The following is a 26,386-nucleotide window of genomic DNA, read 5'->3' as shown; positions in this document are numbered from 1 at the left end:
ACCCAGCCCAGAGTCTGGCAGGATACTTGTGGAATTAAGAGCGAGCCTGTTAGCCAAATTACGCTACTTTGTAAGCTAAGGAATCTGAAGTGCCAGGAAGGTCCAGAACTTATCCAGAAGTGCACAGCTAGCCAGTGACAGGGCCAATGCTGGCCTCAGTCTGGCTAGCTTCAGAAGCCACACTCTTAACCACTGCACTTCTGGCTTCTCAGGCCTGGGCCTTGCACTTGGGGCTCAAGGGTCACAAAGATACCCAGAGTCATTGAAGCAGGAAGCAGACACCATGGCAACATTCACCTTTAATTCTGTTACAAGTTCCAGTGTTTGCCCTGGCCCCAGCCCAGCAGGGGTACCAACGACCTGTGGATAAGAGCGGGGATAGAACAACGCCGGGGGCCTGCACCGCGTGAGCTGCATCCTCAGTGTTGGCCACACACTGGCAAGCTGGGTAGGCTTCCTGTGTCCAGCGGGCCCAGCACTGCCCTGCCCAGCTTAGCTCAGAGCCCTCTAGGCCCAGGCTAGAGTGAGCTTCAAGGTTCCATTCCTCCTCACCGCTGGATCTCGTCAGCTCCAGGGGCCACTTTGACCCCACAGAGAACTCTGTCAGTCATGGGCCTGATGGTGCCTCGGAGATGCGCTTCTGCAGGAGGGCCCAGGCTTTCTCCACCTTGGGACGGGCCGGAATGTCAGGAAGAAAACAGGGACAAGGTCAGACAGGTATTCACTGAGACTCCCTCCCCACAACCCAGCCTTTCCCTGGGCACCAACCTGGCGCTGGGTGACATGCGGCTCCCACATGGTGCTCAGCACCACGTGGCTCTGATCCACAAGCTGCTGCCCACTCATCTGGCTCTGCAGCCTGCTCTGAGCTGCAGCCTCACTCAGGCCATCCCTCTCCATGATGCGTCGTATGGCCTGGGCAGATAGGGCATTCGTCAGCTCACTGGTTCTGGGCAGGAACCAGGCTACAATGATGGAGTGGGGATGGGATCCAGATACCTCGGTCTCGGGGATGACAACTGTCCACACCTCATGCACCATGTTCTGCCAGCCGGCTTCAAGCAGCATGGCGGCATCAATCACGCACACACGCTTTCCTGTGGGGAGACCCCAGTCACTGCCAGCAGCACCCCACCACTTGCTACCAGTCATAGAGCCAAGGAAACGTAGTCCCAGGGAAAGTGGATAGTCTGATTTGGGGTGGGGGAGCTCTGGGAGTAGAATCTGCTCCACTTGTTTCCCTGGGCTACTCACTCACCCTCAGCCACAGCCTGATCCATCTCCTCTCTGGCCAGCTTTGCGATAACTGGCCACATAATGTCCGTGAGTATCTTCAGCTGCTTCTAAGGAAGGGAATGGAAGGGGTGGGCCAAGTTCACCTTCCCCCAGAGATGAAGCCAGCCCGAGGGAGCAGGTGGTGGGGAACAGGCGGTGGAGACTAGCATTTGGGGCCAGAACAGAGAGGTTCACTGGGTCCCCACCTCCGGGCCTGGCAGTAGCTGCAGAGCCCTTGGAGAGGTGTGTGTTTACCTTGTTCCCAAACACCCGGCTGCCTAGGACCTTCCTGTTGATAATGCCATCTTTATGGAGAATATCTGGACGACAGAGACGGAGGACTGGGCAAGGAGGCCAGGCCACCTCCTTGCTTCAGGCCACCTCCAGTCCTCCCCACTTATTACCTGTTCCAAAGGCTTCCACCACTGGCTGGTAGGCAGGACCGCCGGGGGCATAAGCCCGGTGACCCAGGTGGTCACTGTCAATGATGTACGCCCCCAGGCCCTTCAGCCGCTGAGCTACTGAGCTCTTCCCAGAGCCGCTGATGCCCGTCAGCCCGATCACATAGAAACCTGGGGGAAGCTCTGGCCTCTTCTACAGGTACATAACAGAGAACCCCAGTTACTAGGGTCCCCAGACCCAGGATGGAGGCTGAACCGTTCAGTCTTTGCTCTCCAGCAATCCCAGCCCACCCACATGGGGGTGGGGGGGTGGGGGCTTACATATGGAGGCCGGAGCAGGTTTCCCAGCATTTGTTGGCGGAAGCTGGAGGAGCTGACTTTGTCCTCCTCGTTTTCCTTGTGGTTCAGGTCCTTCAGCAGCTGGATCTGGTACAAAGTGAGCTCCTCTAGGTCCTGAAGCAAAGGAAGAGTGAGGAGAGAGAAGGAGGGGTGAGTGGACAAGGACAAATCTATCACCTCCTCCCCTGCCTACCCCAGAGGTGGAGCTTGCCTCAGAGGGCAAGGTGGGAACCAGTTCCTCCTTGCCTCTTCCCACCACCTTCAGCCCTCTCTTCCCTCCTCTGGGGTCACAGTACTTCCAACAGCCCCCAGTGGCCTTCCCCATCCCCATCCACTCCCTCTGCCAGTTGCCCTCAGGGGTTACATTCTCAAGGCGGAAGCGGTTGACGGCCATCCCCCCACGATAGGTCTCCTCGCTGACCACCAGGAACTCCAGAGAGGGGTCAGAGCCAGCGGGCCCATAGGGGTCGAGCAAGGGGATGATATCAAATGTCAAGGAGGGCTTGATGTCCACCAGGAACTCACTCAGATGTTCCACGCGTTCTGTGTAGGGCTGGAGCAGCTCAGGGAGCAACTTGCCTAGGGAAGGAGCCCAGAAGAACAGTGAGATCTTCTTACCGAGGAGGATGAGGGTGGGCCAGTTTGGGGAAGAGTGTCCCTAAGCATCCTATCTCCAGAGGGGAGGTGGGGGCAGGACGAAGGGGCCTATGAGGAGGAGGCAGCAGGCAAGCACAGTACTGCTGCAGGGGCTGGCACATGTGCAGAGAACTGGCAGTGCCAGGAGGTGTCAGATTAAGAATTCCAAGAGCCAGAGAATTTCTAGAGCCTCCTCTTACTGCCCGTGGCACTGCTACCTACAGCTTACTCATCCATTTATTCCCAGGGGCTCAGACTTTAGGATTCATCACCTGGAGAACTTGTTTATAAGTGCAGATTCTTTGGCTCCACATTTGGGGGATCCTGATTGAATGGTGACTAGACCACACACCAAAAAATCTGCATTTATTCATTTAACATATCCCCTCAATGCGAACTGAGCCCCAGGCACTGTGACATTTAGGAGGGGTGGGAAGTAATGGATGGGCCCCCTTCCTCAGTCTTGGCCTGCGGGGCGAGGGTTAGACTGCCCGGATCCAGAGTCTCTTGTCACTCACTCTTCAGCAGGTCTTTGTCCGCCACTCCCACCACAAGCTGCTCCTGAGCCAGGATGCACGCGACACTGAGCAACACCTTGTGGGCATTGTGGAGGCGGTCAAAGGTGCCGCCCACAGCCCCCCGCTGGTGGCCACGAACTGGCTGCTTTGCAGACCTGGCCACAGGGGAGGTTGGCCTGATGGTGGAGGGTAAGTGGACGCCCAGGGACCCCGCGGGGGACACTGCAGGCCCGTAATCTGGGTACAGCAACACTGAAGACAGTTGCGGGCAACAGCTGTAACAGCTGGTGGCGTAACGCTCGAGCTGTTGCTTGGCCGGGTTGTACTGGCTTCCGTCCAGGGTCTGGAAGTCAGTCAGGACCACTTCCGGCGGGTGGGCCAGGTTCTGGACTGAGGTGGGTAGGGGAGGGAGACAACTCTTGGTTCGGATATTTGTCAGCAGAATTCTGACGTCCAGGTGCCTGTGGACATCGGCGCCTGCGTAGAGGTGCGTGATGAAATCGAGAACTTCAAACGTGGCCTGCACGGGGCTGGACTGGGGTTGAGCCGGGCCGCCCAGGCTCATGCCCGGCTGCAGATGTACATACAGCGTGTGATTCACCAGCCGGGCTGCCGAAGACAGGATGGGGGCCAGGCGAGGGGCCAGGGAAGTCAGCGGCGTTGTCAGCACCAGGAGGCCCGACCGGAATACGGCCATCCTTCCCAGGCCTGCGGACAGTCAGGGAGACGAGGCGAGGGTGAATGGGCGTTATGTGTTTGAGGCCGAAAACTGTAGGGGGACTCGGACCCAAGAGAGGGAGACCTGGAGCAGGGACGGGGTTCTCAGTGCCAATCGAGAGGAATCTGGGAAAGGGGACTGGGCTTGGTAAATGGCGCCTCCGGGCTGTGTTCTAATCTCGGTTTTATCATCTCTCAGAGCGGTGAATTCGCTGAATTGAATCAAAATCCTGGGGTGGGGAGAGGAACTGGGCAGGAGCCCTGCGTCGTAAGACTGGGGATCCAGAAATCCCGGGCGTTCTTGCTGAGCTGCACCAGCATCTTCAAGGAATTGGAGGAGGGGACTAGAAGAGGACACTCAGGCTCGGGTCCTACTTACTGAGACCTCCGGGCTTTGGTTCCGCTTGCACTACCACGGAGGCTTCCCCAACCGCGACCCGTTAACACAAGTTCCGGAGCTGTGACTCGAAACTACGGAACCTAAGAAAGGCCAAAAATCTCAGCTTTGGTTCGGCGAGGGATTCTCGCGAGATTTTTCATTTGAAGGCAGGCGGGGGCGTGGGGGGGTGGTGGTGCTTGCTGTTGCAAAGGGGCGGAGCTCTGAGGCGTAGGAGGTGCGTGAAAACTTGTTTGCCAAACCCAACCTCACGGAAACCGGGCGGAGTGCGGCAAAGCCGCTGGCGAAGGAAACAGCAACCCACTGCAGTATTCTTGCTTGAAAAATCCCATGGACAGAGGAGCCTGCCGGGCTACACTCCATGGGGTCGCAAAGAGTCGGACACAACTGGAGAGACTTAGCACGCACGCAGGGCAAGGCGGGCTTGAAAGCCTGCTTAACGGGTGCCCTTCAGACTCTGAGAGAAGAGACTGGCTTCAGCCAGGTCACTCGGGAAACAGCGGCAAAGGCGGAACTAACACCTGGCTTTCCTGCTTAATAAATCGCGGGGACAGAGATGGAGGGATGTGTCATAGGGTAGCATTTAAGTTAGGGCTCGGCGTCCCCAGAGCCCTCCTGACGCCCTCCCAATCTAAGGATCTGGTCACGGAACAGTTCTGTCCAAGTCCCCATTTCACAGATGGAAACACTGAGGCCCTGTATGTTCCAGGGACATCTAGGGAGGTAAGGACAGAGGCCATGTGTCGTGGCTCCCGTGCAGTGCTCTCCACATCACCCAGAACCAGTGATATGACAGTTTTCCCGAGAGAGGAGGAAGAAGAGGAGAGCTCTGCGTGTGAGCTCAGTAGAGCTGCCAGAGAATGGTCCCTGTGGGAGGAAGAAAAGGCAGCGGGGCTGGGGGAGGAGACTCAGTGGCGAGAATTTACCATGAGGCTAAAGAGTGCCGGTCTGGGGAAGGAAATGGCCACCCACTCCAGTATTCTTGCCTGGAGAATTCCTTGGACAGAGGAGCCTGGTGGGCCACAGTCCACACGGTCTGTAAGAGTCGGACACGACTGAAGTGCCTTAGCACACAAAGAGTGCTGGAGAGGCTGGAATTGGTAGTCTTAGCAGCAGCAGCAGCAGCAGCAGTGGGAAGACAAAGCCAAGTTGCCATTAGGAACATTTCAGGTAAATTGTCCAGGGCGATCTCAAAACGGAGGGAAACCAATTTCCAAGATCCACTATAGTAATGTGCTGTGGTTTCTGTTCTCATACTAAATAAATGCTCACTTGCACACTTAATTTTGTTTTTATCATAAAGAGATCTCCCAAAGTGTACAAGCTTCTGGCCTCACAGAACCTGGATCTGGTCCTGAAGTCAATGATGGAAGAGTTTTAGTGCCACAAAGGCCTTGAGACCAGTCTTCTGGCAGAGACATCTTAAGTTGGGTTTTAAAGAGAGGACTCAGGACTTCCCTGGAAGTCCAGTGGTTAAGAATCTGCCTGCAAATGCAGGGGACCGGGTTTGATCCCTGGTCCGGGAAGATTCCACATGCCAAGGGGCAGCTAAGCCCCTGTGCCACAACTACTGAGCCCTTGAGCCTAGAGCCCTTGTTCTGCAACAAGACACCACAATTAGAACCCCATGCATCGCAACTAGAGAGTAGCCCTCACTCACTGCAACTAGAAAAAGCCCTCACAGCAATGAAGACCCAGTGCAGCCAAAAATAAAACTAAAAAAGAGAGGACCCAGTTGAGGAAGCAAGCCAGAAAGACTGTGAGGCAATTCCCTGAAACATCTGGACACACTGTTTCACATGCTTACAGAATCATTGTTGGAGGAGCTCCCGTGACTGCCAATTGACCCTTGAGCTGGAGTTGGGCAATCAGAGGCAGCTCACCCCTCCCGTGTCCTTGGAATGTCGTCTGCCCACGATTCCTCCAGTGGGACCTATTTCAAGCATGCAGCCTTGAGAGGGCACCATGTTGTTGAGACCACCTGGATGGTTTAGGTGACTGAACCCACTTAAGGCCTCTATAGAAACTTGGAGATTCTGGTGGACAGCTGCAGAGATCTACTCTTCTTTCTCCACCATGACAAGCCTTGTGTGTAAGTTCCCTTGCTTTAAAAAAAAAAAACAAAAAAAAAAACAACTTTTTTAGCCACACTCCATGGCATGTAGCACTGAACTTGCACCCCCGGCACTGGAAGGCTTAGTCTAAACCACTGGATGTCTGGGAAGTTCCCGCTGCTTATTAAACCTGCCACCTTCCAATCTAGAGTGGTTGCCTCTTTCTTTATTCTGGGGGTCTTTGCCCCCAGTTGACAAATCGACGTTGGTGGCAAGCCAACCAGGAGACCGAAGAAATGGACCTTGGCAAAGAAGCACCTGCATGGGAAATCTTGGGACACGCAGGCTGGTCTAGTGAGCTTGTTTGAGGAACCACGCAGGGTGAACCACTGCAAAGGCGGGAGACGAATATCCTTGAGTGGGCTGTAAAGATGGTAAAAGTAACCTGGAAGCTGATGTGGTTTGATCTCATTACTGCCAGGACTGCACAGGAAAATATAAACTGGCCATCCAGTGCTGTGTTGGTTGGCCTGTGGAAAGCCTTAAAACCTGAACAACAGTTCAGACCTGCCCTACCTGCCCCTAAATCCCTGCTGCCATGCCAACCCCAGCAGAGGCCTTGGAGAAACTCCTATTCAAGGTGGGTGCCTTCCATATCCCAGGTTATAGGATGCAGGCCGAGATTGCCTCCAGGTGAGACCCATTGGAGGCAATTGGTTGGAGCTCAACACCGATTGATCTTCCAGAAGTAAAAGGGGACAGCTTCAGTGGATACTGGAGCCAGTATACCTTAATTTCTTTTTCCTTTTTGGCCACACTGCCCAGCTTAGCTTGTGCAATCTTAGTCTCCCAATCAGGGATTGAGCCTGGGCCATGGCAGTGAAAGCCGGAATCCTGACCACTGGACTGCCGTGGAATTCCCCGGACATACTCTAACACATAGTCACCCTCAGAAGTTTTCCAGGCTCCCTCAGTACCACTGAATTACAGAGGGCAAAGGGTTGCAATCAGGAAGGTCCTTTTCACAAAACAAACTGGGCATTCTCCCTGCCCTCACACACACCCTGAAAATATCCAATACAAGGAACATAGTGGTCATTGATATCCTACAAGGTCAAACTCTGCAAACCTCTGTCAGGGAATTCTGCCTCAGTTCAGTTCAGTTCAGTCGCTCAGTCGTGTCTGACTCTGTGACCCCATGATCCGCAGCATGCCAGGCCTCCCTGTCCATCACCAACTCCCGGAGTCCACCCAAACCCATGTCCATCGAGTCGGTGATGCCATCCAACCATATCATTCTCTGTCGTTCCCTTCTCCTCCTGCCCTCAATCCCTCCCAGCATCAGGGTTTTTTCAAAATGAGTCAGCTCTTCACATCAGGTCACCAAAGTATTGGAGTTTCAGCTTCAGCATCAGTCCCTCCAATGAACACCCAGGACTGATCTCCTTTAGGATGAACTGGCTGGATCTCCTTGGAGTCTAAGGGACTCTCAAGAGTCTTCTCCAACACCACAGTTCAAAAGCATCAATTCTTCGGTGCTCAGCCTTCTTTATAGTCCAACTCTCACATCCATACATGACCACTGGAAAAACCATAGCCTTGACTAGACGGACCTTTGTTGGCAAAGTAATGTCTCTGCTTTTTAATGTGCTGTCTAGGTTGGTCACAGAGAAGGCAATGGCACCCCACTCCAGCACTCTTGCCTGGGAAATCCCATGGATGGAGGAGCCTGGTAGGCTACAGTCCATGGGGTCGCTAAGAGTCGGACTCAACTGAGCGACTTCACTTTCATTTTTCACTTTCATGCATTGGATAAGGAAATGGCAACCCACTCCAGTGTTCTTGCCTGGAGAATCCCAGGGACGGGGGAGCCTGGTGGGCTGCCGTCTATGGGGTCGCACAGAGTCGGACACAACTGATGCAACTTAGCAGCAGCAGCAGCAGCAGGTTGGTCATAACTTTGCTTCCAAGGAGTGTCTTTTAATTTCATGGCTGCAATCACCATCTGCAGTGATTTTGGAGCCCAGGAAAAGTCAGCCACTGTGTCCACTGTTTCCCCATCTATTTGCCATGAAGTGATGGGACCAGATACCATGATCTTAGTTTTCTGAGCTTTAAGCCAACTTTTTCACTCTCTTCTTTCACTTTCATCAAGAGGCTCTTTAGTTCTTCTTCACTTTCTGCCAAAAGGGTGGTGTCATCTGCATGTCTGAGGTTATTGATATTTCTCCCAGCAATGTTGATTCCAGCTGTGCTTCCTCCAGCCCAGCGTTTCTCATGATGTACTCTGCATATAAGTTAAAAAAGCAGGGTGACAATGTACAGCCTTGACGTACTCCTTTTCCTATTTGGATCCAGTCTGTTGTTCCGTGTCCAGTTCTAACTGTTGCTTCCTGACCTGCATACAGATTTCTCAAAAGGCAGGTCAGGTGGTCTGGTATTCCTATCTTTCAGAATTTTCCACAGTTTATTGTGATCCACACAGTCAAAGGCTTTGGCATAGTCAATCAGGGTTAAAGTAATCGAACCAGCGATGAAGCAACACCAACTGGGAACAGTAGGGGATGAACGGTAACTGTCAAGTGGGCAGGGCTTAAGGAATTAAACAGAAGAAACTATTCTAGAACTGCACTGCATGGGAATGGTACACCCTGCCCTTAATTCTTTCATCAGCCCAGTACAGTTGCTAAAAAGGCCAGATGGCTCATGGCAGCTGACTGTGGGCCAAGGAGAGTTGAACAAGCCCCCATGCACGTGGCTGTGCCCAACAATGCCACCCCTGCCATCTTAGGAACCTACCATGTAGTACTGGGCTTAGCAAATGCTTTTTTCACTCTACACCTGGCATCAACTTACCTTCATGTGGGAGGAGTGACAATGGACCTTTCAAGGCTTCCCAATGGTCACTTGCACAACCCCTCCACATGTCGTGGGATGGGAGCCCCAGACTTGTCTTTATACTCCTTCCCCACATCAGTAAAATGGCCCATTACATTGATGATATAATGTTAACATATGCAGACTTGCCTCTGCTTCAGGACCTTCTGCAGATGTTGCTGGAACATCAGTGAGGAGAGGATGGGTGGTAAGCCCTCAGAAAATTCAAGGCCCAGACAACCCCATAGAGTTTCGTGTCTCGGAAGCTGTGATCGATAAGTTACAAGCCTTTCCAACTCCTAAGAACAAGAAAGAGGTGCAAGCCTTTGTGGGGGATTTGGAGGGACTTTTATTCCCCACTCGGCCTGGTACCTCCATCCCTTATCCCACCTGGTAAACAGAAAGCACACGTGGGGCTGGGGGTCAGGGCAGCAAGCCACCTTTGAGACAGCAAGAATACCAGTGAAACACATCAAGGCACTGGGCCTCTCCCGGCAGGGACACCATTGGAGTTAGAGGCATCTGTGACTCCAAACACATGGCGGCAGAGACAAGAGAAGGCGAGAGCACCCTAGCTCTGGGAGGGGACAAACCCCAATACACCCCCATAGAGCCTCCTTGCAGTGTACACAGAACACCCCATCAGGTAGAGCCTCTCATGAAAAGAATAGTCTATCATGGTAAGAACTTCCCTCCCTGTCAAGAGCAGGGTTGAGACTATGTTCTATCAACCCACCTTTGCCAGGATTCAACCCCCATGTTACCTAAGTGGCCATTTGCAACAAAAGGGTACCTTGTGTACCAGTCCACTGTCTCTAGACATTCAAAGTGCTACTTGGCCCTGAGGAATGTGGAGATGCCTCTATACCTGGAGTGGCCCCTGCAGCTCGTAGAGAGGTGTGGTGGGAGCAGGGGTCCCCGCTGGTGCCTGGTATACAGATGGGTCTAACCAGGGTACCCCACCCACTTGGACTGCAGTTTCTATTCTGCCCAACAATGACATCATCAAGATGGAAACAGGAAGGAACTGCAGCAGCCAATGGGCTGAATGCAGAACAGTTGTGCTGTTCTAAACGATTAACCCCTCCGCAACAAGAGAAGCCACTGTAATGAGAAGCCCTGCTCGCTACAAGTAGAGAAAGTCTGCACACAGCAATGAAGGCCCAGCTGAACCAAAACTAGAACAATGAATTAAAAAAAAGAATTGCACTTGCGTGCACACACACACACTCACTTGCCTGTACAGTTGGTGAAACATGAATAAACTCGGGCGATTATAAAAATAAATAAAGGGGTTTACCCTACAGCTTGGACAAGGGGAAGCTGAGAGATGGATAAGCCCTGGTAAGGTCAAGATGTGTGAAGACACTTGTGTTCGTATGCAAGAACCTGAGATGGTCCTCACCGTTTTCCACATTCTGGTTCATAAGGCACTGACATCTCCTAGCAATCAGGAAGCTGATCCCCTGCCTAGGTACAAGCTCTAGAAACTGACCCTTCAGTAGATACAACAGATTGGGTGCATTGAAAAAGCAATCACTGAAGAGCCTGGATGGGATGGCGTATTGCCAAGAATACCCAATTGCCCTTGAAATATAGTGACATGGTTCATGCAGTAACAGCATGACCTATGTGGTCTACACAATGCCCAAAGGAACAGCCAAAGGAGTCAGGGGGCATCCATCGGAGTTCCCAGCCAGTGATGGATTGGTTGTTGAAACATACTCTACTTGGAGTGGACCATGCACCATTAAAAAAGGGAAGAAGGTGGGAATTCCCTGATGGTCCCATGGTTAGGACTCTGCTCTTTCACTGCTGAGGGTGCAGGTTTGACCCCTGGTCAGGGAACTAAGATCCCAAAAGTCACGTGGCCAAAAAAAGGAGAGAGAAGATGAAGGTCTGGTCCGGCATACCCAGCACCTCCCACCATGCCCCGTGCTCACATCTGACAGTGCTGCGTCCTTGGTCAATGCGCATGGCATGCACAACCAGGTCAAGTACCTAAGCCTGCCGCCGTCTTCTCTTCAGGGCCATGTGAGCGCATTCTGTGCTCACTGTCACAAATCATTAGACTGCGGTCTTTGTTCCCTCCTTTGGCCTGGGGAAAGTTACAGCACACACATGCCCTTACTGACGGCACCTAGCAAGCCTTAAATGATAACCAACAAAGCCCGTCCTGAGGTCTCTAATGAGAAAGCTGTCCTCCAAAATAGGATGCCTCTGGACATTATCGTGCAAGGCGCCTGTGCCATTACCCAGAGTACTGTGTGTTCGTACCTGACGAGTCCGCTAATGCATCTTCTTTATTAAGCTCCTCCTGGAGCATCCCTACTACTTTCCTCTGTTTGCAACCTCCCCATCTAGTCTCTGTCTCCACCCCTCCTCCAGCCCCAACCTCAGAGGAAATCAGATCGTCTCTGCAACCCTGCAGGCCCTTTCAGTGGCTCCTGCCACTCCAGCTCCTTTTGCCGGCTTCCGGAAGGAGGTCTGCAGCCTCAGCTAGACCTCCTGGTGAGTCAGCTTCTGGGTGGGTCAGGATCCCTCCTGTTGAGTGTTGTCTAGGGCAGGGGGCAAGGAGGGGATGAGTGGGGCTGTTTCCTTTTTGCTCATTTAGCCTTGTTTCTTTTTTACACATCTGGCTTCTACAGGGAAACACAATGACAATAGTAATACCCCTAGTAGTAACAGTGTTAGTGCCTGCTATTAAGACCTCTAATACCAGCACTTTGAGGCACTATCTCAGTTCATTCTTACCACAATCCATGATATGTGTGTGCCTACAGCGCTCAGTTGTGTCTGATTCTTTGTGACTCCATGGACTGTAAGCCCTCCAGGCTCCTCTGTCCATGGAATTCTCCAGGCCAGAATACTGGAGTGGCTTGTCATTTCCTCCTTCTGGAGATCTTCCTGACCCAGGGACCGAACCAGTGTCTCCTGCATTAGCAGGCGGATTCTTTACCACTGCGCCACCTGAGAAGCCCCCACATAGGTATCATACCCATTTTTCAGGTAAGAAAACAGACTTAGAGAGGGTCAGAACGTTGCCTAAGGTTCCGTGACTCTTGGGAGCCACGTTACAAGCCGACTCTCCCCCGCCAGGTCCACCTAACTCCAATGGCTGCAGACACCCCTACGCCAAGAATATAGGGAATGCTCTACCTGCCCTTCGGGGAACTTGAGGCCTGACCTTAGGCTAGCTCTTCCCCTTTCTGGGCCTCGGTTTCCGGAGGTATCACTCGGGCTAACACCGTCTTTCGCGATCATCCACCCACTGTGCGCGCCCGTGGTCACGTAGGTCAGCCCAGTCAAAGCCCCTTTCCGTTACCCAAACGCACCCCACCCCCCGGGGCCGCAAAGGAGAGCGCGGGAGACAGCAGCGGATTAGGCCTTTATTGCGGGGCGAGAGGAGCGCGGAGCTCAGATGCCTCCAGTTTACCGGCTTCTGTCTCCGCCCCGGCGCCGTCGGAGCCCTCGGCGGCCTTGTCGTGGAACGCTGACTTGTGCGCAGCGGCGACGTAGCTGGAGCCGCTGGGGTCAGAGAAGCGCAGCTGCACCAGTGGCAGGAATCGCTCGGTGGTGAAGTAGCGCAGGGCCGGGCGCGGGGCGCGTAGCGCCTGGAGGAAGACCTGCAGCAGCGGGAGGAGGCGCGCTGGCCGGGGCTGGGCTGGAGAACCCACCCCCGCTCCCGCAGTCCTGCTCGGCCCTTACCTCGACCACCTCCTCCGGGTCCTGACCCGCCTCACGTATGACCCTCTCGCAGTGGCGACGGTAGCGGTTGAAGAGGTCGCGAGTCTCGACGTCCGCGCGGTCCAGCATCCCGCCCAGGCCGCCCTCCACCTTCTCGGGGAAGGGGGTGTGCACCGGGCCGCACTCGATGAGGCTCACGCTGCGGGCCGGAGAGCGGCGAGTGAGCGCGGGCGGACGCAAGCCCAGAAGGGAGGGCCTGAGTGGGGCTCGGGCTGCGAGCATTTATTTGAAAGCGGGTTTACAGCCGGAAAAGCGCCCCCACATCCCTTGGAGGTTGTGAGAGAGGCTCTGGCGTCAGAATGCCAACCTGGCCGGGTCACTTAAAACGGTGTGACCTTGGGTCAGTCACCGAGCCTCTCTGGGCCTGAGCTGCCCAATACCGACGCCTCACCAGCAGGGTGGACAGGTGGAACGAGAGGACGCGCGCCAAGCGCCTGTACTGTGCCTGGCGCACAAGCAACGGGAGCCGCACTGGGGAGAATGCCTGAGAGCGGTTCCAACAAGATGGGGTGCTGAGGTTCCCAAAGTCAGGGGTCAGGGGGTCCCCGGGGCAGGGCGGTGACTCACTGGACCCCGAAGGGCTGCAGCAGAATCGCCAGACTCTCGCACAAACCCTCGAGCGCGAACTTGCTGGCGCAGTAAACGGCGTTGAAGGGAAGCGCTGGGAGGGAGAGGAGTCTGCTGGGGCGCGTCCGGGAAGGGGTCCGCGGGGAGTGGCGCCGGAGGGTCCCGGGGCAGCCTCACCAGGCCCCTCCCCTTTTATTGGACACCCTCTTCCCCATCGCTCTTGCTGAGCCACCCCCGCCCCGCGCGCCTCTGGCCCTTGGCCGCGTTCCGCTCACCCATCAAGCCGCCTATGCTCCCGGTCACCAATATGCGTCCCGAGCGGCGGCGCTTCATGTCCGGCAGGAAGGCCTGCAGCATCCGCACGGTCCCCGTTAGGTTCACGTCCAGCACGGCGTCCACGCTGCCCTCCTTGTGTGCCTCCAGCGGCCCCACCAGGCCCCGGCCTGCGTTACACACTGCGGGGAGAGAGACCCGACCCTGCCGCCTCACGCACGGCCCTCCTTCCCGCCCGTCCCCCCGTGCTCCGTGGGCTTCGGGACATCTTGGTTTGGACACAGAGTGAAGAAGGCTCTCGGGCTTGTTTTGCCGGGAGGCTCACCCAGCACGTCCACGCGGCCCTCGGTCACGCGTGCCTGGGCAGCGGCTATGGAATCTGCATCCCTCACGTCCAGCTGCAACGTCTCCAGGGAGCCGGGAAGGCACCCTCGGGACTGGGCGGCCTCCAACAGTGGGCCTTGTGACGCCAGGTCCCTCAGCGTGGCATACACTGGAGGTTCAGGGAGAGGACAAGGCTCTGAATTCCGGTCTTTCAGCCTTACTTAGGCCCCCTTAGGCCGGGAAGGAGTTGCTCCCTTCTCTCCACCCCGTTCCATCAGGTACCTTTGAAGCTCTGGGACGGGTCGGACGCCAGTCGCAGGGCCAGGTGTAGGCCAATGCCGGAGGAACAGCCGGTAATGAGTACCACAGTGCGGTCCATTGGGATGTGCGCAGGGAGAGATCCCGGATATGCTGGGCTCTGGTCTCCGGGGATGGATATCACCTGCTTCGCTCCGCCCCTGCCCACCAGGGTCCCCACCCCTTTATTATGTCTGCAGCACAATCTCAAGGCTGAGCCCTCCTGTGGGTCCCTGGCCTGCTCTCCAGGTCAAGGCAGAGAAGAGGGCCCCTGGCTTAGAAAGCCCCTTCTTTAAGTTGTTAGTCAGAGGGAGGGTGAAGTTTTGCACACAGGAGGTATGAAGCTCCCATGTGGGCGCTGAGTGCCCTGGGCAGATCTTGCCTTGGCAAGCCTGTGTCCCAGCAAGCCTCTGTACCACAGGGACAATTTTTTGCCAAAGTTAGCGGCTGAGGGTGTGAAAGTGTTTTGGAAGGGTATTCTTGGTTCAAAGGTCAGGTGTGTATATGTGTGTTCAGTTGCTGGGTGGTGTCTGACTCTTTGCCACCCCGTGGACTGTAGCTAGCCAGGCTCCTCTGTCCATGGAATTCTCCAGGAGTGGGTTGCATTTCCTACTCCAGGGGATCTTCTTGACCCAGGGATCCAACCCATGTCTCTTGTGTCCCCTGCATTGGCAGGTGGATTCTTTACCACTGCGCCACCTGGGAAGCCTCAGAGATCAGGAGTTAGTATTAAAGCTGAGGAAGCTTGGTGGCTGAGTGAGCCAGGAAGCAGCCTGATCTGGCTTTGACTGGTGAGGGATGTAATCCAACCTTGGAGGGAGTGAACACGAACCAATGAGTGAAGACGAGCTGATCAGCTTAATAGATGGTGTTTTGAGAGACAAGGACATGACAGATATAGGAACTATGCTGAGTGGCAAAAATCACTGCAGCAGACATGATGTGGCCATGTGCTAGTTAGACGCTAATGTGACCCATTCTAATGTGATGGAAGGCTTTTGGTAATGCAGAATAACCCACTTTCAAAACAATACCAAACAGGTATTTTGGTAAAAACCTGTAGCAGCTTGTTACATTAGGGTGAGAAAAGAGAAATCAAAAAGCAGAGAAAGGGGACATATTGTAGTCCCCAAGTACTGTTAAATCTCTAACTGGGCAAGGGTCTGATCAAAGAGTTCTTTTAAGAATATTGGATACTTGGAGATGAGCACTCAGAAACTGGACTGGAGAATGCTGCCAGGCTCTTGATTTTAATTTAAGCTACGCGTAAAGTATAACAAACTTTTGTTAACCAGACACATTTTTCAGTAACAAAGAATGGAATAAATGCCAGATATTTCCCCTGGGGATGTCCTGTCTCTTCAGGGAAATGTGTTCTGTATTCTGTAAATTTTCCCCTGGCCTAAATTAAATGATTATTTGTTCCAGACAAAGGAGTATTTATTAGACTATTTCAAAGTGACACCATCAGGGCTTCCTGGATAACTCTGTGGTAAAGAATCCTCCTGCCAACGCAGGAGACATGGGTTCAATCCCTCATCCAGGATGATCACACACGCCTCGGAGCAACAAAGCCCGGGAGCCACAACCACTGAGCTCATGTGCCCTAGAGTCCTTGCTCTGCAACAAGAGAGGTGACTACAGTGAGAAGCCCGTCACTGGAACTGGAGAATAACCCCCATGACTGAAACTAGAGAAAAGTTCACACAGCAATAGACCCAGCACAGCCAAAAAAGAAAAAGTCACACCAGCAGAAAAATGTCAAATAGTTCAGCTAGACACAGTCTCTTAAGATTCTGTATGTCCTGGCACTTTAGAAATGATATGCCACTGATGTAAGATTCACCTTTTTCATTTTTTTCAATGTTTTATCATTATAAAACTACTGCCACATCCTTTGGAATTCCCAGGTGGCTCAGTGCCTGCCAATGCAGGAGATGCAGGAGATTCATGTTTGATCCTTGGGTAGGGAAGATCCACAGGAAGAGGAAATGGCAACCCACTCCAATATTGTTGCCTGGAGAATACCATGGACAGAGGAGCCAGGGGGGCTACGGTCCATGGGGTGGCAGAGTCGGACTTGACTAAGCACGTGTGAGCGCGCCATATCCTTACACTTTCTTCTTCAACTAGGAGTGTTCTCAAATCATAAAGTGTTCTTGGGACTTCTCTGGTGGTCCAGTGGCTAAGACTCCTGCTTCCAATGCAGAGGGCCTGGGTTCAGTCCCTGGTCAGGGAACTAGAATCCACATGCCACAACTAAGAGTTTGCATGCTATGACTAAAGACCTCACACGCCGCAAGGAAGACGGAAGATCTTCCGTGTCACAGCTAAGACCCAGGGTAGCCAAATAAATAAATTTTAAAAATTAAAGTATTCTGTTTCTCATCATTAGCAAATGTTTTAGCTTTCTAAATATTTGTATTTAATGGTTGCTTCTAGGGTTTTGTTTTTGCAGTTTAGAAACTCTTAGGAATATAAAGACTTATCCCTTCTGCTTGAAACAGCAGGGGTGAACACTAACCAGACTAGCCTAAGTGAAAAATGAAAAGATTCTTCACTAAGCACAGTGATAACCTGATATAAGTTAGATTTGGAAGGAATGTTTTAATTACCTCTTCTAGCCTGAATACATGAATTCTTTCAGATCAGGAAAGACTAGACAAAGCAGCAGCAGCTGATTATAATTTGGTTTATGGTCTGTCAGGTGTTCTGTGATAGGAAATCTGAAATGACGGTTAAAGGGGAAAAAAGTTCCATAAAATTTGCTGTAAGCGATATAGAGGCTTGTTTTCTGAAGTATTCTTATAAGAAAAACAAGTATTTGTAAAAATGGTTTCCGTGTCAAGTATTTGTCAATCAAAGCTGAACTGTATTCTATCCTTGTAATATTTCATTATTTTGAAAGATTTATATAATCAATTCTGGATGTATGACCAATAAAACTAATAAAACAAAACACTGAGGAAGCCAAGGCAAGCGGGCAGGGAGACCTGACCTCACCAGCGCCCAGGCTACAGACCCGAGTCCTCGCCGGCATCATGACATTGACATTCTTTTTCTGTTTTTGCTGTGCCACATGGCATGTGGGATCTTAGTTCCCTGACCAGGGATGGAACCTGCACCCCCTACAGTGGAAACAAGGAGTCTTAACCACTGGACCGCAAGAAGTCCAGCACTGACATTCTGACACACCCATCTAGGTGATTTACCAGTTTATTAAGTTGTATTAAAACAGTACTTTGATCCCGAATTTGGGATGTGGGGGAAGGCAGCTCAGCCCCTCCAGATAGTCCGCGCCTGACCCCATGGGTCAGTGAGTTCCTTCACTCAGGCCTGCGGTGCTCCTGTGACACCTGCCCAGCCCCAGGCCCTGGAAACCTGCTCAGGTTTGGAGTCTGGGGAGAAGGTGGCTTGAGAGTGGTTAATTGTCAGAAGGAGACAGCCCGGGGGTAATATTTGAGGAAGAGCTTCTTGACCAGGTCCACTGTGTCTCCTTCAGGCTGACTAGGATATCTCCTTGTGCCAAGGACAAAGGTCTGTTCGAGTTGGAAGGCGTTCCTGTCAAACTGGTGCTGCTGGAAGGGGACACCCTGGACCAGGCTCTCCACCAGCGTCTCTGTGAAGAGCCGCCAGCGGGGGGCGTAGTAGTCAGCCACCAGTCCTGCCAGCTGCTTGTTGGCGTAGTCTAGGATGTTGCCCTCTGGCCCCCACAGGGTCAGCTGGTAGCGGCTGTTCTGCTCATAGAAATGGGCCTCAGTCTCACTGACTGCTGCCTGTCGGGCCTGCTCCAGCCAGCTGCCCAGCAGGAAGTGGCAGTCACTGGCCAGCACCTGGTCAAGGGCAGGCAGGAGCTCATAGGCCAGGATGCCTCCTGCCCTCGTCAGGGGAACCAGCTCCTTCTTCAGATAGGCGGTCCTCATCTCTTCGTAGTACAAGCTGACCAGCTCCTGGACTGCCTGGCGGGTCACGTCTACCAGGTCATAGCGGAAGGCTGGGCTGCTGGCCAGGGTGGAGGTGGCTGTCAGCAGCAGCCGCCAGGCTTCAAATACATCTGATCGGTTGTACCAGACAGTGGTGACCATCTGTAGGGATGGTCGCCTGACCAGTGGGCTGTGATTGTGTCCCCGGCACTCCTCGCCTGAGCAGTTGTAGACACTTCTTAGCAGCAGCCGCCACGCTGCCTCTGCATCCCCATGGGAAACCCCATACCGCCGGGCTGCAAAGCTGGTCACCCAGGCCCCCAAATCGGCCACTGGGTCCTTCTGCCAGCCCAGCTCGGCCATGAGGGCGTAGACCACCTCGTTCTGGCCGATGCCCTCGGGGGCCATGCCCGTGCCTACCATGGTGGAGTTAGGGAAGTGGCGGGCAGTTGTGGGGCCTTGGTTCACAGACTCCAGGGCCCCGAACAGGCCATGGTTGCCCCCGAAGTTATGCAGCATGCACCAGATGAAGGGCTGGCCCTGGAAGGAGGCTGTGCGGACATACACGGGCTGGCTCTCAGCGAACAGGTCCAGAACGAGGAGGCGGCCACGGGGCACGGCACCCAGCACAGCCGCCACCTGGGCGGGCCCCCAGAACTCAGGCTGGTGCTGGAAGAGCCAGCCTTGGAGCAGCCACACAGCATCAGGGTCCACTGTGGGAGGCAGAGGACAGGAGGGTGATGGGGGGGGTGCAGGGAGTATTCACCCCACTTTACAGATGAAGAAACAGAGGTCCAGAGAAGTTAAATGACTCTATCACACTCCATCATGTCCCTGTAAATCATCTCCCCACCCGCATTATCAGGACATTTCATCACACATACCCTTCCCCTGGGACTACCAGTTGAGTACTGCAAAGCTTCAGGGAGCATCAGAATTACCCAGAGGCCTGGGCCCCAGCCCCCCTCATTCTGATTCAGGAGATGGGGGAGGTTGAGAACCTGCAATCCAACAGGCCCTGGGGTGACGCTGCTGGTCCCAGACCACACTTGGAGCACCGCTGCTCAAGGAAGCCTGAGCCAATTCACCCCAATCTGCCCCTTCCCAGCTGACACAGAGGCCTCCCCAAGCCATCCCTGACCTGGCCCTTCTCCTGCCCTCCCTTGTTAGTGGCTGGGAGGAGTGCTGTGTTCCTATCTGTGTACCAGGAAGGGCACCTTATTGATTGGGGGCACATCTCTAACCTCTAGCCTACCAGCATACACATGTGTGCGTGTGTTAAGCCACTTATTCATGTCCAACTCTTGGCAACCCTGTGGACTGTAGCCCTCCAGGCTCCTCTGTCCATGGAATTCTCCAGGCAAGAATACTGGAGAGGATATGCACACCTTCCTCCAGGGGATCTTCCCAACCCAGGGATTGAACCTGTTATCTCTTGTGTCTCCTGCATTGGCAGGCAGGATCTTTACCACTAGCGCCACCTGAGAAGCCCTCAGCATGGAGGTAGAGACCAAATAGAATATTTTCAATAGTCAGCACTTAATGACACTTTACTCTGGGCCGGGCATCAGTCTATTTATGAGCGAGCCCCTTTTGTAGATGAAGCAGCTGAGGTACTGGGAGGGCGGGGAGCTGCTGCAAGTCTCGCAGGCAGGAAGTGGCAGGGCCGGTGAGGGAGCAGGGTGTCCGCTCCAGGGCTCACCTCTCAATCACAGCGTGACTAAATGAGATGATGTTTGTGTACAAGTGCTTGGGAAATGGTAAAGTGCTGTGTGTCACAGTGAGGTGTTACAATTCCCCATCCCTCCTCCCAACCCCCTGACCTCTGCCACCTCCATCTCGAGGGCCCAGGGGACTTCCCTTTCTCACCTCCCACTGGCACCGTACCTGCGGTCATGGCCTGGTAGACAGCAGCGGTGGCTGCAGCCAGGTAAGAGGGCTCCGAGGACGGGGGCTGCATCTCGTTGAAAGTGTCAGCCCCGTAGATGTGGTCCGTGCCAAACTCTTTGGTCAGCTCCCGCAGGAAGAGGCTCCCCACGAGGGGGAAGAGAGGATCTTCGGGAGCCAGGAGGAAGGAGCAGGAGTAGGAGCAGTTGAAATGGCCCCAGTTGCCCATCTGGGTGACATTGACCTGAGGGAACACCCTAGTGCGGGGGAGGGGGTGACAGTTCAGACATTTACCGGAGGCCGACGCAGTCCTTTCCTCTAGCCTCACTGACACCTGCCGTTCTGGGAGCCCTCAAGCCTCTGGGCCTTTGCCCATGCTGTGCCCTGGGCCTGGAGCTCTCGCTTCCCCCCTCCCTACTGATGCATCTGGTTACTCCTTGACATCCTTTTCGTGTCCCGTCTGGAAAGCTTTGGCTGTCTCTCCTCCTCCCACAGAGGATGAGATGGTTGGATGGCATCACCAACCAATGGACATGAGTTTAAGCAAACTCCAGGAGATAGTGAACGCCAGGGAAGGGAAGTCTGGCCTTCTGCAGTCCACAGGGTGGCAAAGGGTCGGACAGGACTGAGTGACGGAACAAGAAGAAGCCCTTCCCTATGGCTTAAATAAATGATACCACCTCTGCGCTGAGCCCTTGCTGCTCCTCTCTTCCCCAAGCAGAAGTGACCTTGATGGAGAATTGGGCCACATCCATTCCTTATCCCTGGGTTGTATCCCCCTGGCAACGTGTCTCCCACCAGGAGCAGGGTCTCTGTGCACCTTCGTGGCTGCATCCCCAGCCCCCAGCCCAGGGCCTGCTCTGGCAGCCCCAGACAGTCTGACAAACGTCGGCTAAATGTACGAATGAGTTTCTTGCCGCCGAGCTGAGAAGGCCAAGGAGTGGCCAGTGGGGCCAGCAGCATGTGCTGAGCGCTGAGGGCAGTGGGAACCAGGCACTTATAGGCCCAAGGAAGGTGATAACTGATGCTGGGGGCCCCTGGCAAGGCTTCCTGAAGGAGAGGAGGTCTCAGTTGGGCCTTGAAGAAATTGACCAGCCACAGTTGAGGATGTGTATAGCACAGAGGAGCAGAGGAGCACCCCTACCATCACTAAGAGCTGCCATTTGCTAAGACTCTGTGCCAAGCCATACATATATTTTACAAGTGAGGAAACTGAGGCCCAGAGCAGTCAAGGTCACATGGCTAGTCAGTAACAGAACTAGGAATCAAGCCCAGGCCTACATCCAGAGCTTGAGTTTTTCTTCAAATAGTGTCTCGCAGGGGAACATATATTCTCTCTCTGAGCTGAATGGGGAGGGGGTGGGGGTGGGGTACATCACCTGGTGAGAGCCTTGGGGACATGCCCTGCAAACGCCGGCAGCACAGGGATCATACCAAACGAGCGCATCCGGTCAAGGATTCGATGCTGGGAGGAACAGAAGGGGTGGTGGTGAGCATGCCCGCCGCACCCCCCACCCCGCCCCGCCAGGGGGAGGTCTCCTCTCTCCCAAGGCACACAGAGTCCCCCTACTCCCACCCCAGACCTGTGACTATCCAGCATCAGTTCTGCCCCTTCCATTCTCCATCCTTTTACCTGCAGGTAAAGCTGCTTGAGGTGCCAGGATGGGGGCAGGGGGCCACTCCAGGTGTGCAAGTTGCCCATGCGCCCCCAGGCCAGGAAGGCAGGACCAGTGAAGTATTCGTCAATCTCTGCCTGGGTCAGACCCAAGGCCAGATACACCTGAGGAGGAAGGCAAGCCCCACACATATAAATCACTCATCTCTATTCACTGATTCATTCACTCAACAAACACACATCCCTCTCTTCTCTGTGCCCTAGAGTTCCTAAGACAAGCTCTGATCCCTGCCTGCAAGGAGCCCACAGTCCAGAAGAAATAGATCAGTTAGCAGGTGAGTTTGCGAATGTCACTCTTGGTGCATAGGTGGGGTGAGGCACAGAGGGGTTCTCCCTCAAATGGGGAAGGGGCTTAGAAGGCTTCATGGACCAAGCAGCCTAGCATGATGGGTGAGGGCAGCTCTGCAAGGAGCTTAAGCAGCCCCAGGTGCAGCCAGAGCTCTCAGGGCTCAGCCATGGAAGCTCCCAGGCTGGGCAGAGCCTGATGGTAACAGGGAACTCCTGGGTGTGCTCAAAGTTGAAGGTCTCCCCTAGATTCACATTTCAGAAATGACACTCTGGTACAACTCTGAGAGCCAGGAGTCTTGTTTTGAAAGGAAAATATTTCTTAAGAGAGCTCTCTAAGTGCTAATGACCAGGAGGTCACTAAAGAAGTGTAATTTATGCATGTCTCAGCCAGAATGGAATCTGACTTTTTAATCTGATCAAGTCATCCAAAAGGCCTCCTAGAAACTCAAGATACTTATCAGGCCTTTACCCTAAAATAACTTGCAATCAATGTCTGCCAGTCACAATTCCCATCAGGGAACTTCTAACAGTCTCATGGCTTCCAAAAACAAAGCCCCTACTTCTCTTTCTCAGAGCACTCTTTCAGGTATCTGAGCCTGTGTTTCCCAAATGGCAATTAGTAAAGTCTCCCAAATAAACTCTTCTTATATGCAGCCTCTTGCATTATTTTTTGGTTGATGCTCTTCAGAGGCTGTGGTGGGCAGGCGACCAAGGAGAGGAGACTGAGAGCCTGAACTGGCGCCATGAAGAAGGATGGAGAGGAAGAGGACAAGGCAGAGCAATAGCTGCTAATGAAACAGAATCCAGAGAAGCAGCTGACTGACCCAGGTGGGGTGGGGAGACAGGGAAACCTGGCTTCTTAATGTTTACTGGGGGTGCTGGGGTCCAGCCCTGGGGAAGTCCTCCCATGAGTGTGTCTCAACCATGGAAGCTGGGAGGCTGGAGCCATCACTCCTGCTACCAACACTTCTGGAGCCCTAGTCTCTGTGCCAGATACTGAGCTGATGTGGGGCAGGCAGGACACCTGGGGTGTGGTTGGCACCCACCCGCTGCCAGATGGCCTCCTGGCCGCTCCAGGCCAGCGCCAGGTTGATTCCATTCAGCGCCATCCAGTCGATCTCCTGCTCCCAGCGGGCCCAGTCCCACCACAGGAAGGAGTAGCTTTGTGTGCACACATTCTGGTAATAGCGGTACCTGCAGGCAGGGGCAGGAGCTGGGGCACGGCCCTAGGGGCAAAGAGGAGGTCTCTCAGCCCTAAGGGTACACAATCGGGGGAAGACCTGGGGGAGCAGCTTGCCCTGCCACCCCAGATGGAGCCCAGAGAGGAATGACTCCGGGTGTGGCCTTTAGACTACTGCTTCACTCCGGGATCCAACCCAGATGCAGCAGACACTCTGAGGCTTGAGCTTCCGAAGTGTCCACCCACCTATCCCCAGCACTCAGCTCTCTAGCCTCCCAGATATCTGAGAGGGCACATTCCATTTTCATTCCTACTCTGGGTACAGTGTGCCCCTGCCCTGTAAGGGGGATCCCTTTCCCCAAAGTCTAATGGGGAGACAGCTGTGTGAACCCATCATCTCAGGACAGTGGGGCAAGCGCTCGAGCAGAGGCCTGTGCCAGGCTGGGTGTCACTCCTCAGGGAGCATCTTCGAAGAGAGGGTGGGGTAGGAACGGAACAGCATTTACTGCTCACCGATCGTGCACCACAAATTCTACACCCCGCACCGTGCAAATCATCACAATAAGAAAGGCACCACTGCATGGTAGAGGTCATTGTTTCCACTTTTCCGTTGTTTCCCGCTGAGGCTCAGAGAGGCCAAGTGATTTACTCAAGGATAGAATCAGAGCTGGAGTCTGAAGCCAGTGCTTGCTAGCAGCCGGGCACTGGGGCGGGGCGGGGACTTCGGCCCGAGGGGGCGCCCCTGGCGGGGGGAGGGGGCGGGAACGGGGGCAGCGGGAGCTGTAGGGGAGCCGACCGGCGGGGTCCGGTCGCGGTACCTGTTGGGTGTGGCCTCGGTCAGCTCCTCCGGCACAGCGGGCAGGGGCTGCGGTAAGCGCAGCTGAGAGCCCGACCAGGCCACGTGGCAGCCGCAGAAGTCGCGCAGGTATCGGTGGAGCCCCGCGGCGGCGGCCACGCCCGTGGAGCCGAGCACCTGCACCCGTGTCCCGGCACCGCCGCCGCTCAAGCGGTAGGTGTCCAGGCCGGACTCGGTCGCCAGGGAGCGCTCCACCGACACGGAGAAGGCGGCCGCTGGCCCGGGCCCCAGAAGCCGGACTAGCAGCTCCCGCACGGCGGCCGCCTCTCGGGCCTCGTCCCCGGTCGAACCTCCCGCCGTGAGGAGCAGGAGCCCCAGAGCCGCGGCCACCCCCATGGCCTCCATGGTCCAGCGGTCCTCAGCCCGGCTGTGGCCCCGTGGGGAACCAATGGGGACCGGGGACCAGGGACCAGGGCCGGCCCGGCCGCGCCCAATCAGCTGCGGGCCTCAGGTCACGTGGAACTGAAGGTAAAACCCGCCGGCGACCGGGAAACCCAGCTTCGGGGCCCCGCACCAGCTTCTTGTGGGTATTTTCCGACCACACTCGGTCCAAGAGCGCGTGACTCTAGTGATTTCAAAAGTCCAGGATGGGATGTGACTCGCAGCCTTTCACAAGCGCCCTTGGGTATAATGTGCTTTCACGTACAAATCACTTCTTCCATCCATCCTACCATTTGATAAATATTTGACATTGATTTTGTACCAGGCACTACCACCCCTCTCCTGAGACCTACAAACCAAGTACTTATATAAACAAAGATGAATATTATACAATTGACCCTTGAACTGTGCGCGTTAGGAGTGCTGACCCCACTGGCAGTTGAGATATAACTTTACAGTCAGCCCTCCTGTATCCAGGGTACTACACCCGCAGATCATATAGTACAGTAACTCGTATTTATGGGAAAACATTCCTGTGTAAGTGGACCTGTGCAGTTCAAATGGGTGTTGTTCAAGGGTCCAGTGTAGTTGTGATGCTGTGCAGGGTACCCAGCCAAAGGCTTCCAAAGGGATGTGACATTTAATCTGAATTAAATTGGGATTGACTAGGAGAAGACGAAGGGGAAGACCATTCCTCGAAGAAAAAAATACACATATGAATACCCAGGAAGGGTAAGGAAAGAGCTGAGCAGGTTTGAGGAACTAAAAGGTCAGGAAGTCGGAGGACAGATGTGTCATGTGAGCCTGGGCTGACCAAGGAGCAGGGTCTAGTGGATGTGTCAAGGGCTCTCATGTGATCCCTAAGTGGTAGCAGCTGCTGAACAGGACGAGCGTTATCTTTTTTTTTTTAACTTCTCATTTTATACTGGAGTATGGCCAGTTAACAATGCTGTGATAGTTTTAGGCACACAGCAAGGGACTCAGTCATACATATACATGTATCCATTTTCCCCCAAACTCCCCTCCCTTCCAGCCTGCCACATAACATTGAGCAGAGTTCCCTGTGCTATACAGTAGGTCCTTATTGGTTATTCATTTTAAATATGGCAGTGTGTACATGTCCATCCCAAACTCCCTAACTAATCTGTCCCCCCATCCTTCCTCCCTGGCAACCATAATTTTGTTCTCTGTGACTCTTTCTGTTTTGTAAATAAGTTCATTTGTATAATTTTTTTTAGATTCTGCATATAAGGGATGTCATATGATATTTCTCCTTCTCTGACTCACTTCACTCAGTATGACAATCTCTAGGTCCATGCATGTTGTTACAAGTGGCATTATTTCCTTTTTAATGACTGTTATTCCACTGTGTATATGTACAACATCATCTTTATCCATTCCTGTCAATGGACATTAGGCTGCTTCCGTGTCTTGGCTGTTGCAAACAGTGCTGCAATGATCACTGGGGTGCATGTATCTTTTTGGACCATGTTTTCTCTGGACATATGCCCAGGAGTGGGATGGCAGGGTCACATGGTAGGTCAACTTTTAGTTTTTTAAGGAACTTCCATACAGTTCTCCACAGTGGCTGCACCAATTTACATTCCCACCAACAGTGTCAGAGGGTTTCCTTCTCCAGGACGGGGATTATCTTCATTTTACATACTGGGAAACTGAGGGCCAGAGAAAGGAAGTAACTTTGAGAAGATCAATGACAAGTAGGACAGCAGGACTAGGACTAGAACCAGAAAGTCTTAAGTCTCAGATGAGTGTT

The 26,386-nt window shown here is 53.8% G+C and overlaps 3 protein-coding genes across 4 annotated transcripts; all 3 read right to left on the bottom strand.

Annotated features, from left to right (window-relative positions):
- Positions 1–281: 281 nt before the first annotated feature.
- On the bottom strand, positions 282–4,442 carry COASY (Coenzyme A synthase). Of its 2 annotated transcripts, XM_027516927.1 has the most exons (10): positions 4,266–4,440; positions 3,170–3,877; positions 2,380–2,594; positions 1,998–2,129; positions 1,680–1,869; positions 1,531–1,595; positions 1,259–1,343; positions 1,000–1,097; positions 769–915; positions 282–667 (listed from the first exon to the last, which is right to left on the bottom strand). In XM_027516927.1, exons 2-10 carry the CDS (start codon positions 3,864–3,866, stop codon positions 608–610), a joined length of 1,689 nt encoding a protein of 562 aa, XP_027372728.1. In that variant the 5' UTR covers positions 3,867–3,877; positions 4,266–4,440; the 3' UTR covers positions 282–607. The 2 variants fall into 2 exon arrangements, with proteins under 2 accessions (XP_027372728.1, XP_027372729.1); XM_027516928.1 differs by lacking the exons at positions 1,531–1,595; positions 1,680–1,869 and having other exon boundaries at positions 4,266–4,442.
- Positions 4,443–12,585: 8,143 nt separating this feature from the next.
- On the bottom strand, positions 12,586–16,018 carry HSD17B1 (hydroxysteroid 17-beta dehydrogenase 1). The gene is made up of 6 exons (XM_027517428.1): positions 14,408–16,018; positions 14,127–14,294; positions 13,804–13,983; positions 13,529–13,622; positions 12,923–13,100; positions 12,586–12,840 (listed from the first exon to the last, which is right to left on the bottom strand). Exons 1-6 carry the CDS (start codon positions 14,502–14,504, stop codon positions 12,604–12,606), a joined length of 954 nt encoding a protein of 317 aa, XP_027373229.1. The 5' UTR covers positions 14,505–16,018; the 3' UTR covers positions 12,586–12,603.
- Positions 16,019–17,620: 1,602 nt separating this feature from the next.
- Positions 17,621–24,614, bottom strand: NAGLU (N-acetyl-alpha-glucosaminidase). The gene is made up of 6 exons (XM_027517427.1): positions 24,194–24,614; positions 23,242–23,389; positions 21,866–22,012; positions 21,612–21,697; positions 20,233–20,489; positions 17,621–19,058 (listed from the first exon to the last, which is right to left on the bottom strand). The coding sequence occupies exons 1-6, from the start codon at positions 24,574–24,576 to the stop codon at positions 17,854–17,856; spliced, it is 2,226 nt and encodes a 741-aa protein (XP_027373228.1). The 5' UTR covers positions 24,577–24,614; the 3' UTR covers positions 17,621–17,853.
- Positions 24,615–26,386: the final 1,772 nt, after the last annotated feature.

Source organism: Bos indicus x Bos taurus, chromosome 19 (genome assembly GCF_003369695.1).
Source record: "Bos indicus x Bos taurus breed Angus x Brahman F1 hybrid chromosome 19, Bos_hybrid_MaternalHap_v2.0, whole genome shotgun sequence".
Lineage (NCBI taxonomy): Eukaryota > Metazoa > Chordata > Mammalia > Artiodactyla > Bovidae > Bos > Bos indicus x Bos taurus.
Note: the sequence above shows the minus strand (reverse complement) of the source record. Positions and strands in the feature narration are given on the sequence as shown.